The sequence below is a fragment of the Myiozetetes cayanensis genome, unplaced genomic scaffold (genome assembly GCF_022539395.1).
Source record: "Myiozetetes cayanensis isolate MyiCay16 unplaced genomic scaffold, myiCay2020 scf15, whole genome shotgun sequence".
In the NCBI taxonomy this organism is placed as follows: domain Eukaryota; kingdom Metazoa; phylum Chordata; class Aves; order Passeriformes; family Tyrannidae; genus Myiozetetes; species Myiozetetes cayanensis.
In genome coordinates, this window is record NW_026087159.1 from 14,716,469 (window position 1) to 14,730,539 (window position 14,071).

The 14,071-nt window shown below is 55.1% G+C and overlaps 1 protein-coding gene across 1 annotated transcript in view; it reads right to left on the minus strand.

Moving 5' to 3' along the window:
* LOC126637316 (gamma-aminobutyric acid receptor subunit gamma-4) overlaps positions 1-10,292 on the minus strand; it is a 34,953-nt gene extending 24,661 nt beyond the window's left edge. Inside the window, exons 1-3 of the mRNA XM_050310486.1 lie at positions 10,155-10,292; positions 4,699-4,847; positions 4,428-4,495 (exon numbers count right to left, since the gene is read on the minus strand). Of these exons, the coding sequence (XP_050166443.1) occupies positions 4,428-4,495; positions 4,699-4,847; positions 10,155-10,210 (273 nt within the window). The 5' untranslated portion in view covers positions 10,211-10,292. The remainder of the gene's footprint in view (positions 1-4,427; positions 4,496-4,698; positions 4,848-10,154) is intronic.
* Positions 10,293-14,071: the final 3,779 nt, after the last annotated feature.

Consider the following 14,071-nt stretch of genomic DNA (forward strand, 5'->3'; position numbering starts at 1 on the left):
CATCTTTATCATCATTAAGTAATGAGATTGAGGTGGTGTACAACCCCAGCAGACGAGCTGTCATCATGTTTTGCTACAGAATTTGGCACACAAGAGCATCTCCTCACACATGCCAAAGAGAGGCATCTCCAGCATCTAAACTAACCCTTGCTGCACTGCCTCTGGTCCCAGACACCTGAAGCAGGTAACCAAGGCAGGTCCCTGGAGGAGTGGCATGTGTCCACTCACTTTGGCCAGGAGGCTTGTTTGGGCTGTGTTCTCAGTGTCCAGTTCCTTGAGCCTCACGCTTGGTTTTGGGCAAGAAAGGCAGAAAAGGACACTGAGCTCTGACCTCTGGGAGGAATCTGAGAAGCTCTGGGCAGGACTAGCTCCATCCCCCAGCCCAGCACAGAAGCACTTTCTCACCCGTGGTGGCTCTCATGGACACCTCACGGACATCCTCAGGACTGAAAGACACTCAGCCCCAACAGTTGGCACCTGCTTTACTACTACAGCATCATTTCCTGAGAGTTAAGCATCCCTAAAGGAAGGTGATCCAGAGCTCTAGGTGCCCTTGACACCAGTTAAAGCTATAATCTATAGCAATAAAGCCATGACAAAACAAAACCAGGAGCAAATCCCTCCAGCAAACAACCAGTCAGCAGAAAATTTGCACCCCAAGTCTCCTCCGTCGGTCCATGTTGCCACAACCCTCCCTGGCACCTCTTCCTGTAAACATGCTCAGACAACCAAAGTGGGGCTTTGCACCAGGCTCAGCTTAGTGATAAGCCAAGGAGACCTAAACACTGTCCCTGTTAATGGGAATCTAACTGGGCATCCAGATCCATGGAAAGCTGCAGCACTGGTGGGTGACAACTCCTTTGGTTCGAGGGGCTGCTGGCCGGCACTCAGCGGCAGCTCTGGAAGGGCTCGTGGCTGAGTGCAGCCTTTCCCTGATGGTGTAAACACAGCTTCCCAGCACCCTGAGAACTGCCAAGTGTCCCAGTCCCACCCAAAGACAGGTTCATGGGGCTGGGGAGGAAATCCCAGTCCATGCATGGACTGGAGTAAACAGCTGTGGGACCTGATGGTCCCACCTCTCCCCGCAGCCCGTTCTCTTCCAACCAACTCCTGTCCTGCTTATCATCATTTAACCATCTCCCAGCTCTGTTTCTGGTTACTGGCAGAACACAGAGGGTCCTTTCCCCAGGGAGGAAAGAATGTAAAATTTGCTCAGCTACCTACATGAGAAACAAGACTGCCACTCTGGTCTACAAAAGATACCAGGAAATCTCTTCACATTTCTTCCCGCTCCAAACCTGCCCACCTTCTGCTGACTCCTGAATGTTAATGTTATTTATGACAAATGATTGATGAGGGAGATGCAGAATTCACACCCAGCACGGGGCATTTTCAAATCACCTATTCATTTTTAAGGACCGGAATCAGCTTTGTATCCTGACATGATTTATCATTTGGAGGTTGAGCAGCGGCGACGCAGGGCCAGCTTCCAAGCCCTGACAGAGCATCACCAGGATGAAGACAGCAGTAAGTCATTAACCCTTTGAGGTGTGAGCAGAAGATCACTGGAGACCAGTATTCAAACCGTGCTGCTGAAGCTGGAGCCTTCTATTCCACCAGCATGTCAGGCCACCCTAGAGCCTTCATCTTCACATGCACAGACCACGCTGGTCCAAGCTAATAGCCACAGCAATGCTGTTGTATTTTGTAAAAGCAGAACTAAGATTTTGTCTTCTACACAGCCTGTCTATGCAAGAGAGAAATATTTATGCACAACGCTGTCATTGCAATGCACCTAAAAGAGATCAATGGCACATTTCCCCTCCAGTGGACCTCCCAGCCTGCACAAGCCTCTGTATCTGTGGCAGAGAGAAATGTCACCCTGGGCTCAAGAGAGATGTAGCTCTGAGACAAATTCTGCTTCCCTTGCCTTGGAAATGTGCATTTCCTCAGGTGGTGCATGGGGAGAAGGCGAGACGGGGCACGTGGGATGGGCCTGACAGCTGGGAGAAAGCAGGGCTTCCCAGGGTGGGAGAAGATGTATCAAAGGGGACAAAGTGGGATTGGCATGTCCTCAGCAAAGACAGTCTATCATGTTTGATGCCAGCCTGCCAGTGGCTGGCCCGACCCACAGAATGACCTAATTCATTTCATCAGCATGGAAAAGTAAACACAAACAGCAATCCCTTGCTCAGGTGGGAAGGCTGCAGATGGGTAGGCCAGCCCCTTGGCAGCAGTTTCCCCAGCACAGCCCTGCAGATGTTGGCAATTTCAAGTGCCAGAGTGTTCACACTCCTGACTCGCACTAAGTGTGCTGGGACCCCCAGGATCCTGCGCAGTTGTGGAGCCCCATTCCATGAAGCACAAAAAAGCTTCTGCTGACCCTTAGAAAGAGCTTAAACACATGGCTTGAGCTGTCCTAGGAACAGCCAGGGTTCAGCAGCACTCTCCCACATGATTCCAGAGCCTCTGGTAAGGATTGAGTTCACACCATGGCTCTTCCCCTTGGTGGGGGTGGTTATTGCTACTTCCTCGCATCTTGTTTTCACAAAAATACTGGAGATGCTGAATGTTCCTGAAGCTCCTGTACCTGAAGCCATATATGGTTGGTATTAGCCCAGAGGATCCAAAATACTGAAAGACTGGGATGGATGGACGTACGTTCTCACACACCCATCACCATGGCATAAGCTGTGTTTCTTAGGAAACCAGCCTAGCAGCAGTGCCTGGTATCCCTGTTTAGAAGGAAAAATGCACTCTGGATGCAGACTGGATTCTATAAACCACTCTCTACTGCTGCCACCTGCGTGGCTATGCAGTGTTCCTGTGACAGCGAGGAGAGCAGAACGGAGCTCCCAGCAGGGATGGAAAGGGGTAAAGATGAGGGAGAAAGAGAGGGAAAGGGGATGTGCACTGGGGTTTTCCCTGGTTTTCTTGGCATATCCTTGGGCAGTACAAAGCAGGTAGAACAGCCACCTATAAGATGACTCCTGTGCTCTGCCTCCAGGCACAGCAGTGGTTGAGGAGGTGAGTACACCCAGCCCCTGCACTGCTGCTCTTATTCACTGTGGCTTCATGTCCACACACCCACGTGGGATGGAGGAGCTTGTGGTACCCGCTGACAGCCAGGGATGACATCCACATGGCTCGGGGTGTGGTTCCTCTCCTGGAGACCGGGCACACTGACACAATGCAAGGGAATTTTCAGCCTTGGGGCTGCCCCTGCTGGGCCTCCTGATGGTGCCCTCCCCGTGTGAGCGAGCGCCCAGTCAGGTGCCCATCTGGTGGCTTCTGAGCAGGAGCTTCAAAATGCTCTTGGGAGTAGAAGAAGTGGTACTACAGCTACAGTGCCATTCCTCCATCCCCAGAGGGGTTTGTTCAGTGGAAATTTTGTACTTTGGAAACTAAAAATAAACATGCCCATTTTGGGAGTTTTTTTTTTTTCTTTCTCAGTTTAAGGGGGCTGATTTTGTTCCTGCTTTGTTCTGCACTGAGAGGGACAAGAAAAGCCAGATGGTCCTAGCTGTACCTCTCCTTTGTCCTCTCCACCCCACTGCCCAATGGACCAAAGAAGTCTTTCAAAACCTGACAGCAGTCAGTTTTCTTCCTTGCTGGAAAAGAGAAAAAACCCAACCTCACAGGGAAAATGCTACTACTAACAACAACAATGATAATAAACATTTCCTCTGTAAAATAAATAATCAACAGCTGATCTCCAGTGCACGGCCTGAAGGCTCTCCAGATCAAAAAGTGTGCCTGTTAAGTGTTTCCACATCTCCTAGCACAGCTGGGTCCTGAGCCATGAGGAGAAATCGTCACAGCTGTGGTGGCATCACTCTGAGGTTCTACATTACAAAGAGGAGATGCTGGACCTGAGGCACCCTGCTTTCCCCTTCCCCAGCACCACAGGCCAGGCCTGGACACCCAAGTTTCACACCATCAGACCACTGCCATGGAAACCATCTCCAGGTACCTATCTCAGTCCTCCTGGAAGCACGCTGCCCCTACTTCAGCCACCACTGCCCTGGCTCATCCAGGGTGGTGCAACTTGCCCGAGTATCCTGGTGCTCACACACTTCCCAGGGAGGAGATGGCAAAGCCAGCAGGCAGAGGTGTCCATTGACACTTTGCCAGTGGAGATCACAAAACATCATCATCCCTGAACTCATGAGCACAGTATAAGGTTGCTGAGCTCACCCAGGGCCCTTGAGGACCTTGCTCCTAACTGGTGATAGTGGTTAAGACTTTTCAGCTCCCAGCGGGTCAGAACAGCTCTTCCCAAGGGAGGGGAAACCTCTTCTCGTGACAACAGCACCTTCACATCACATCTGGCCAGCACGACACAACCAGCAGGGCTGGGCCAGCCCCCTCCCACGCCCAACCCAGCTGTGGTGACACCGCGACCCTGCAGCGACGCCAGCACTCACCATCTGGATGACAGACACCGGCCCGATGCTGTTCACATATATATCCACATCAATGAACGTGGGCTTGACTGCAAGGAAAATGAAACAGGTGTGGGTGAGCTGGGGCCAGCATCATTTGCAGAGGGCTGAGGACAAGGGGAGCATCTGGGACCGGCATGGCTCTACCCCACTGAAAATCACGACTACAGCAGTCACAAAAGCACAGGAAACACAAGACACAGCCAGGCCAGGCCAGCACCCCTGGACACAGGGAGCTTCAGGGAACACTTACTGCCGATGTCGGGCCTCAGCTTGTTGTCATAGTTCTTCAGCAGCGAGTTGAGGATCTGTGTGGCATCAGTCTCCTGCGCCTTGGGGGTGAGGACCCAGGTTTTATTGATGCTGAGGTAATCGTAATCGTATTCCTCTGTGCTCTCACACCTGGAGTGGAGATACAAAGGGATAGAGATGTGGCTGTGGCAGCTCTCTGGTGCTCTGTGGGAGCAGGGGCACAGCTGTGTTTCAGAGATACTAAGGGAGAAGGATGCAGGGCAGCTAAAAGGCAGAGCATGAGCAGCTCAGTGATCTCCTCTCGGCCACACTGCTAAGACACAACTCACCTGGCACCTTTGCTCACTTCAGGGTCCCTCAGACATGCAGGAGCCTTATCACCAGTGGTAAAGACTAGCAGGCATGGGGTGCTCCACACCCTCCTCAGCTTTCTTTGGAGACACACTGCTCAGCCCCGAGGTGGGGGAGCCAGTCCCTGCTCTTCCCTGCCTTCCTGCTCATCCCACTCCCAGCCCTGCTGCTGGAGCTGCCTGTTAACCCCAAATACCTCAGCTGCTCTGCCTGCTGCAGACACCTGAAGCAACCTTCCTCTGAGGAAGAAGACAGCGACAAATCAGTGTTTTTGGGGAGCAAGGCATTTACAAGAAAAGCATTTCAGTGAAAAGAGGTCCTAAAACTACCAAGCAGGCAGCATGCTTGTCTGGCATGCCAGGAACCCAGCCATCTGCCCTGCACAGATCCTCAGAAATTAAAGCCTTATGCAAACTCCTCTGCCCTCAGGCCAAGACCTGCCACAACCCATTGCCTGCACTCACCAATCCTTCCTCCCCAGCCTTTGGCGTGAGCTCCCATTTAAAGATGTTCCATCTTCCCGATCTTCCAGTTCCAAGCCAGGCAAGGAAAGCTTGTATCCTGCTTTGGACGTGATCCACTTAGCAAGAGCTTCTCTCGCTGCCTTTCAAATCTGCCCTCTCTAAACCTTTCTCACTCCTCCCTTTTCCTAAAGGAGTTTTCCTAACCGTCTAATTAGATTAGGTCCACATGGTCACCCGGGAAATTCTAACCACCTGCCGCTGCTCTGGGCAGCTCATTCACAAGACTGTCTCCGGAATGACACAGCCATATGTGGGAGAGGATGCCGAGCGATCCCGCAGCCGGCACACCCCCCTCGACGTCTGCCATGTCAGCGTGTCACCTGCTCCAGCGCCAGAAAGGGGCTCGCAGCGGGAGCTGCCACCGTGTTGACACTTCCCAGCTGGAGCCTCGCAGCTCCGAGGTGCGATGAGGCACCGCGGATTCAACATCTCCCTCCAGCGCCCGGGGAGGCACCGCCTGGCGAAGGCACTTCAAGAGGGGTAAAAAAAGCATCGAATTGACACGTTGCGGCCAATTTATCAGACGCTCCTCTTTTAAAACCCCCAGACGAGACTTGCTTTCACAATCACTTTGAAAGTCTTTGCATCTCCCCAGCTTGCAGGCGCCGGGATGTTGTCCCCCGACGAGGAGCTGGGCTGCGCGCAGCTGGCTGCCTGCCGCCGCACATTAGGTGTTGGTACATCAGCTCCTTGTTTCCCGTCTGATTGCGCTGCACTTTCTAACGATGCTTAAGGAGTGTTAAGCAACGCTGTCAGGATGCGCTTCCCCATCCGAGCGGCGGCAGAGAGGGCTCGCCTGGCTCTCTCTGGGAGCGCTTGCTCCGAAAGGCAGCCGGGCAGGCGAGCTGCGCGTCTCCAGCAGCTGCAGGAGGAACGGGGGACCGCGCTGCGACCACCCGAGAGCTGCGCGGAGTGAAGTCTGGGGCTGGCCCCGCTCCTGCGGGCAGCAGAGAAGCTCAAGTGCCCACAGCGCAGCTCAGGGCAGGGGAAAGCAGTGAGAACTGCCTTGCCTTGCTGCCGGTGTTTTGGGTGATGGAAGCTGCCTCTGGCAAAGTGGGAACAGCCACACCAAAACCTTGTCTCAGCGGCCCCTTGACCCTACTTGAAGTCAGCCCAGCCACCTGCCAGCGCTGAACACCGCGTGTCCCACTGCTCAGCCAAAAACGCAGCTCCTCCAAGACATAAGGCTAAAGTAGAGTCCAAAACGTCCCTTTTGAGGCTGAACAAGCCCAGGCTGCTTACTCTGCCTTCAGTCTTCTGGTTTCCCCCCATTTAGTGTCACTGATTAACATCCTAAGGCTTGGGCTAGCATTTCCAGGGAGCCATATCCCTATTACAGATGCAGTGACACTACCAAAAATACACTTTTTGCTAATGCAGCTAATCCTGGTCGACTAAACCATACTAAGCCATTTTAGCATAAGCAAGCCAGCTTTTTCTGGAGAAAATATGCTTTTTCTGAGTGTCTGTGCACACACAGACACACACCGGCCCTTGCTGCTCAAGAGTGTGACTCTTACGCCACTGCCTCCTCCCCAGTCTCTCTTCCTGGTGGTCCCACTTTAAACTGAGAAGGGAAGAGTCCAAGATCTGTTGCACAGGAAAGGTATTAAGGTGACATGAGCATCCCCCCTCCAGCTGCTAATGGAAATGTGACAGTGCAGACCTGCAGTGATCCCCAGCGTGCTGTGAACACTTGCTGGCCTGGCGGCTCCATCTCCAGGCACAGAGTGACTGGTTTGGTGGCAGGGGACAGCCAGTTCTCATACGTCTCTGTGCAACCAGGAGAAAAGGCAGAGCCATCTTTCCTCACCTCTCTGCTTATTAAAATGTCAAAACACCCTCCTCACAGCCCTCCTGTGGGGGCCCTGGGGCTGGCACACAGCCGGAGTGTGGGCAGGAGCTGGGCTGGGGGCGGTGACAGCAGGGCAGAACTGGGGACCTTGCGAGGAAATCCCTGGTCTGACAGATGCAGTTGGGGCCGTGGCAGCTCCTGCTGGTGCCCAGAGCAGGAGGCTTGCACGGCAGGGAGTTGTCCTCTCGGATGTGCTCATATGTATGGATGGGGTTGGACAACCCTCCTCGGGCAACCCCTGGCATTACAGCAGGACAGTGCTCTGCCTCGCCTCCCTGATCCTGTTTTACTGCAGCAGACACCTGTTTTGCAGAGGTTTCCTAACACACTGTTGGTCAAAGACACCTGAGGAACTGGTGGCTGGCTCCCTACCCCAGTGCCTAAGCTGTCTGACAAGGTTTTCCCTCGGCAGGAGGAAGAGCAACATGTGCCACGAGCCCATGAAGACACTTCTGCTCCTTGCCTGGTAGGACAGCTGATGGTGCTTGACTAGGATGCACACCCACTACTGTTCGCAAGTAGCCCTGAGGCAGGAGCCTCCCAGGGAAGATGCAGATCCCGGGGTTGTATCCAGCCCCTCTGCAATCACTGCTGAAAGCCTCCCCTGCTCCCAGGGAACAGACACCAGCAAAATGCAAGAACAACATTTCCCTTGGTTGAAAAGCACTGTGGTCAATCCTAATTACCACATGCTAATGTGTCCTTCTAGTCACCCATCCCAGTGCCTCCTAGGGTTGTAGGCACAGGGACGTTCAGGTACACTACTCTAAATTAGAAATGGGCAGAGGATTAAAGGACAGGGGCCTCACTAAGCTGTCCCCTACCAAAATTTCAGGTCTTTGTACTTCTCCTTTTACAGCACATTCCATGAAGCCCCAATGGTCAAGTCAGCACAGTGTCAAGCACCTGCCAAGCCCAGCTTTCCTGTGGTGCGATGCTGCGTGGGGATCCTGCCCACAGGGTTCCAAGTTGGGTGCCTTGGTCCCAGCCGAGGCAGTGCCCTGGGAAACACTGGTAAATTAGGCTCTGTGCTGGGGGGACCGTCTGGGGAGTGCTGAGTCACCTGGCACAAAGTATCCAGCCCGCTCCAGTGCCAGGAGATGGATCTTGCTGCTTTTACCAGAAGAGCTCTCACACACACGGCACCTGAACCGTGCTCCTCACCCCAGCACCTACCAAGATGTGTAGGGCAGAGGAGATTCACCCTCCACAAACTGCATCCAGGAAAAATGCAGTGAATGCAGAACAAGACCCTTGCTCCTTTTCTCCTTCTCTCACAGGATTCCTCTCCCATTCTCATTATGCCCACCCCCCCAAACATTCACAGCCACTGCTCCTGGCAAAGCAGGACTCAGGGAAGAGGCAGACATGAGGGACTGGACCACAAGGGAAGCTGGGCCAGCTGTGGAGTGAACCTTCCTGCTCAAGGGTATGTGAATACAGGACTGAATTGCTCTTCCTCGTGATCCTGCAGCTTACAACTCACCCTCTCAAAATGCAGGGCTCGTGGCAATGCACTGCAGGGACTGTAGGGCACAGGAACCGGGACCACCATGGATCCATCCCCCTCTCAGCCCTCAGATGCCCCCCAGCACCACCACACTGCCGGGGGGCTTTGTGGCAGTGCACAGGAGAGGTTGGGTGTCAGGGCATGAGCTGTGGGTCAGCTCTTGCTGCCCTGACCCTGGGAAGGCCAAGCCCTGGAGGACCGTGGCAGGGATGGAATTTCTGCCTGCACCCAGGGTCGGGAAGCCTTGGCAGAGCTGACCATTAGTAGCAGGATTCATGCTCCCTGTCCCTGACTGCATCTGTAATGGGATTTGATCGGCTTTAAGGCGGCTTATTCTGCCAATTAGCTTCAGCCAGTAAAATCCCTCTTCCCCCAAGCCCTGGGGGTAACAATCTGCTGACAACATGTTCTTTCCCCATCTAGCCATTAAACTCATCAGCAGGGCTAGGAATTGTAAAAAAAAAAAAAAAAAAAAAAAGGGAAAAGAAACTTGAAAAGCTCTTGTGCGTGGGCCCTTTCATCGCTGTTTACAGAAAAGCGCTACGAACTGCTGGCCTTGGGAGAGAGAAGTGTCACCTGCCAGCCCCTGGCTCTGCTCACCTCCTCGCCCAGCGCTCGGGGGGCATCGGGGTGGCTCCCAGCCGGCACTCAGAGCTGGAACCCGGGGCCAACCTGTAGAGCAAGGCGGGAGCCCGCTCTGCCCTCCTCCTGCCAGGCTGCAAGCCCTGCGGGGGCTCCGGGGTGCCAGGGGATGGAGCGCAGGGAAGGGGACGCAAGCTCCTTCCTACGCAGCCCGACTCCACGTGGAAATGCCCCGGTGATGGATGGAGCCCCCAGGACGTGCCGAGCTCCCTCTGGCCGTGCTCTGGACACCCTCAGAAAGGGCTCAGCCCCGGGCAGGATTCAGCCAGCGAGGTGATGGCGGGGTGGAAAACGGGACGCCCTCTCGATCCCGGCATGCGGAGGGGAGCCCGGGGTGCAAGGGACATGCAGGCATTAGGTGCTGTCGCGACCGGACCCGATCCTGCCTCGGGACCGGCTGGAAGGAACCGCTGGGGGCACGCACGGAGGTGCCCGAACCCCCGTTGAAGCCGCGGTGGGGGAGGACACGGGGAGAGGTGCTGCGACTCAGCCCTCTCCCCTCCCGTTGCCCCGACGGGTAAACTGAGGCGGGGAGGGGGCGTCCCGGTCGGCGGGGGAGGGTGCGGGGGGCTCACCTGGCGCGCAGGACCGGCCCGAGGGCCAGGCAGAGCAGCAGCACCGTCCCGGGCATCTCTGCGAGGCGAGGGGCGGCCCCGGGGGGCGGCGGCGGCGGCGGTGAGCCCGCCCGGCGGGGCTCAGCGCGGGGCCGGGCCGGGGGCGGCCGCAGGGTCCCCCCGCTGCCCGATGCGCCGCGCTCCGGCCCCGCCGCCGCCCGCTCGGCCCCGCGCTCCGCGCCCCGCTCCGCGCCCCGCTCCGAACCGCCGGGGAGGAAGGGGAAAGTTGGGCATCTCTTCTCCGGTCCGCGGCGGGGAGGGGCTCGGAGCGGGTCCTACCCCCCCGCGCAGGGGCCGGCCTCCCCCGCACCCCCGGGGCCGAGCGCCGGCGGGGGGGCGCACCGAGAGGCACCCGCGCATCTGCCGGAGCCGCGCTGCCGGGGAGCGAGCACCGTCAGCTGGTGCGAGGAGCGCTCGCTCCCCCTCTGCGTAACGAGGCGTTTGATTTCCCTTAATACTTGCTTTCTTTCGTCCTTTTTTTTTTTTTTTCGTTTTCCCGTGCACAACAGTTGGGGTGTTTGTCTAAAAAAAGAAAGAGTGGGTAATTATTGCTAAAATACGCGAGGCGGCAGGCCCTGCTGGGCTGAGCTGCCAGGGAGATGTGGCCAGGGAGAGGGTCCTTTCCCACCTGTTGGGGCTGTTGTCCCGCAAAATCAGCCGGGTGGGGGCGTGGGTGGGAGCTGGGGGGTCGTGAGTGGGCTGTGGGCTTCCATCCTGTTGCTCTCTACCCTCACGGTTCGCCAAGCTGCACTGGGGCATTTCTTTTCACTGCCAGCATCCGATCCGCAAAGAGGAATAGCAGATCCCTTCTTGGCGAGTTCTGGGTGAGAGCTGATCAGAACAAACTTTCCTAGATTTACATGAGGTATCCACAATTGTCTTTTGTCATCTGGTTATAGGCTGAGTTGCAGGAGACCCCAGAGGGGCCTGGTCCTGCATCTCCCTGATGTCTGGCAGCACTGATGACAAACGGGAATTTGGTGCCTGGCAGTGCTCCAGGAGTGCAAGTGATCAATAACAGCGGCACAGCTGGGTGGTTTTTCGAGGCTCTCTCCCTTGCTGATTCCTGCCATGATCACCTTCAGCCTTCAAGCACGAGATCTGAGCAGCCCCAAAGCCACAGCAGCCAGCTGCAGGCATCAAGGCTCCAAGATGGCATTTCCCTCTGATGGAGCAACTGCAGATTATGTTTCCTTTACTGCATGCAAAGAAGCCAGCTCTGGGATGGCAGAGTGTACATGTCAAAAGAGTAAATAATGAATATCAAAGAAACAGCGAAGGTGGAAAGAGCTCTTTAAGCTTCAAAGCAAGCCACTGCATTGCTCCAGAAGTCCTTGAGGGATCCAGATGAAGCTGAAGTTGGGGAAGGTGCAAGAGTAGCTGCAGGGAGGATGTAGCTGTCAAGGATTCTGGCCATGAGCACATCACAGAAAATCCAGGGGTTCATATATGTGCTCTCAGCTCCCCCTCAAGACGCAGGATGTGAAGTGGTGTGTGGGGAAATCCACAGGACCGATTTCTTTTGCCCACCCCTACTGCTGCCTGAGAACCGAGAGAGCTGGGGAGGACTGGCGCTTGAGGAGATGGAGATGGTCTGAGCAATGTTAGGGAATCTCAGTGTCCCCCTGTGATGCTGTTTTGAGGACACCTTGCAGGCAGTGGTATGCACGAGGACCATCCAAACAGCTGTCCTCCCTGCTCTTCTCCTTCATCTACAGTGGTTCCTGTTTGTAACTGGTACCGAGCCTTTTCCTGGACCAAGGATAGGAACGAAGCGTGTTGATGGTGCTGGAGGGCAAGAGAGAGCACTGCTTTTCAAGCAAACACATTATTTATCAGCAGCACGGGCTCAGCCGGTGAGAAACCCATTTCAAATTCATGGTGAATGATTTTGACCAGGAAAAACCACCCTCAGTCCACATGCTGAGAAGGACAGAATGTCCTGCACCAATGTTTTGGGAGGAAGCAGCCCCTGATTTTCCACTTTGAAGAGACATTTGTTTTGAGGTCTACTCTCATGGGATTCCAAACTTAAACAGGAGATGCAATGTTTTATTCAAGATGCTTTTTATCCCTTCTGGTATTTCAGTTTAACCGGCAAACTAATAAAACCTATTATTTACAGAGTCCTCATGAGCCCAGAGCCTGGGGGGCCAAGCTGCCACAGCAAATGAAGGTTTCATCGTGCAGCCCTCACTGCAGGATTTAGCTCTGGGAGACAAGGAGGCAATTCCAGCCCTGGCCCACGATCCCAAACCTTGCAAGGATGGCTGTGCCTTCAGAGGGATGAGTCTGGGCACATCCACAGCCTGCCCAAATCTCCCTGTGCTGTCCCCAAGCCCCTTTGCAGGGGCTGTGCTGGCTGCTCCCACAGTGGGGGATGTGTGTGTGTGTGACTGCAGGCTGGAGCAGCGGGGGAAGGTGGGAGGCAAATTCTCTGCCTACCTCTTCCCCGTGCAAAGGGCTGGTCACTCCTCGCCTCAGGCAATGCCAAAGACAAGGAGCGTCTCTCTCCAAGGAGGCTGTTCTTCTTCTGGGCCACATCAGAGGGAAAGCAGATGCAAGTGGAGAAAAGTATTCTCCCAAGGTGTTCAGGAGCTCGTTTCTGAGAAAATGCAGGTGTTTGCAAAATCTCCCTCGGACAGATCTCTCTCCAAGCGTGGAGGAGCAGGACTGGGGGACCCCAGGCGGCCACAGATCCCGTGGGGCTCTGCAGGGAGAGGCCAGGTTGAGAGCACTGCTGGCAGAGCTGGGCACACCAGGACAAGGAGCTGCCAGGGCATTCTCAGGCAGCTACTGCCAGGACCATGCAGCAGACAGCTCTGAAGGGCTGCATGGAGGTGAACTCGCCTTCCCCTCCTCCCACCGCTGCTCCACGTCACGGGTCTGAGGACAGAGCACGGTTAGAGCCGCTGTCCTTGGTGCTCGTTGTCCTCCTGGTAATGAACGAGCCTCCTGCTGTCACTTCCCCGCTGCATCCTCTGGGAGCAGCTCGGGTTCCAAGGCCAAGGCTTCCCATGGATGTCCTCTCCATGCCCAGAGCCGTGTGCTCTGGCAGAAGGCAGAGGCTGGTGGGGCTGAGAGTCTCCTACAGCAGCATCCCTGAGGCTGAGGGTGCTGACAGACCTGGGATGAGAGTGGGGAAGGACACCTGAGGAGAAGCTGATTACAGGGTCCCTTTGGAAAACTTGGAGGAGGAAAAACCCTGTATAAGCCTTGACCCTTTTCTCCAAATCTGGGGCATGTCCTGCTCAGTAGAAACATTTGTTTACTCTATCAGGGCATTTGTTCAACATAACCGAGGTTTTGTCTTTTTCAGGCTCACCAGGCACAGCAGCAGATGCTGCATCTGGGCTCCCATGACATCAATAACCACTTCAGCTGGGCTCTGCCTTCCCACCTTTCTGGGCAGCGATGATAGATGAAGCAGACAGGGCACAGTGTGGTTTTTAGGTGCTGGAGTGAATTTGCAGTGCTGACAGATTAAAAAAATGTGTTTGGAGTCTGAACAAATGTGACGTGTATGTTTTCCAAGGAGAATGAAGGGTGTGGGAGGACAGCCCAGGCCGTAGCAGGAGCTGGTGCAAGGTGTCCCAGAGGGTGACAAGAGCACTGATGGGAGTGAGAACTTCACCTTCATTCTCTGCTGCTACATCAGGCCTGAAGGAGTCTCTACATTCCCTCCACTATGGACAGTCCCTCTTCAAAATGAGTTGCTTAGTGGAAAGAGATCACCAAATGCTAGGTGATCTGATCCTGTGTGTCAGCATGGCTCTGGCTGTCACCCTGGGCATGGGAAAGATGCCATTTCCTCTGCTTTTATGGCTCTGCCTTTCTGAACCCCTCCCCAGCTCAGGGCTGAACATGTTACCTCCCTC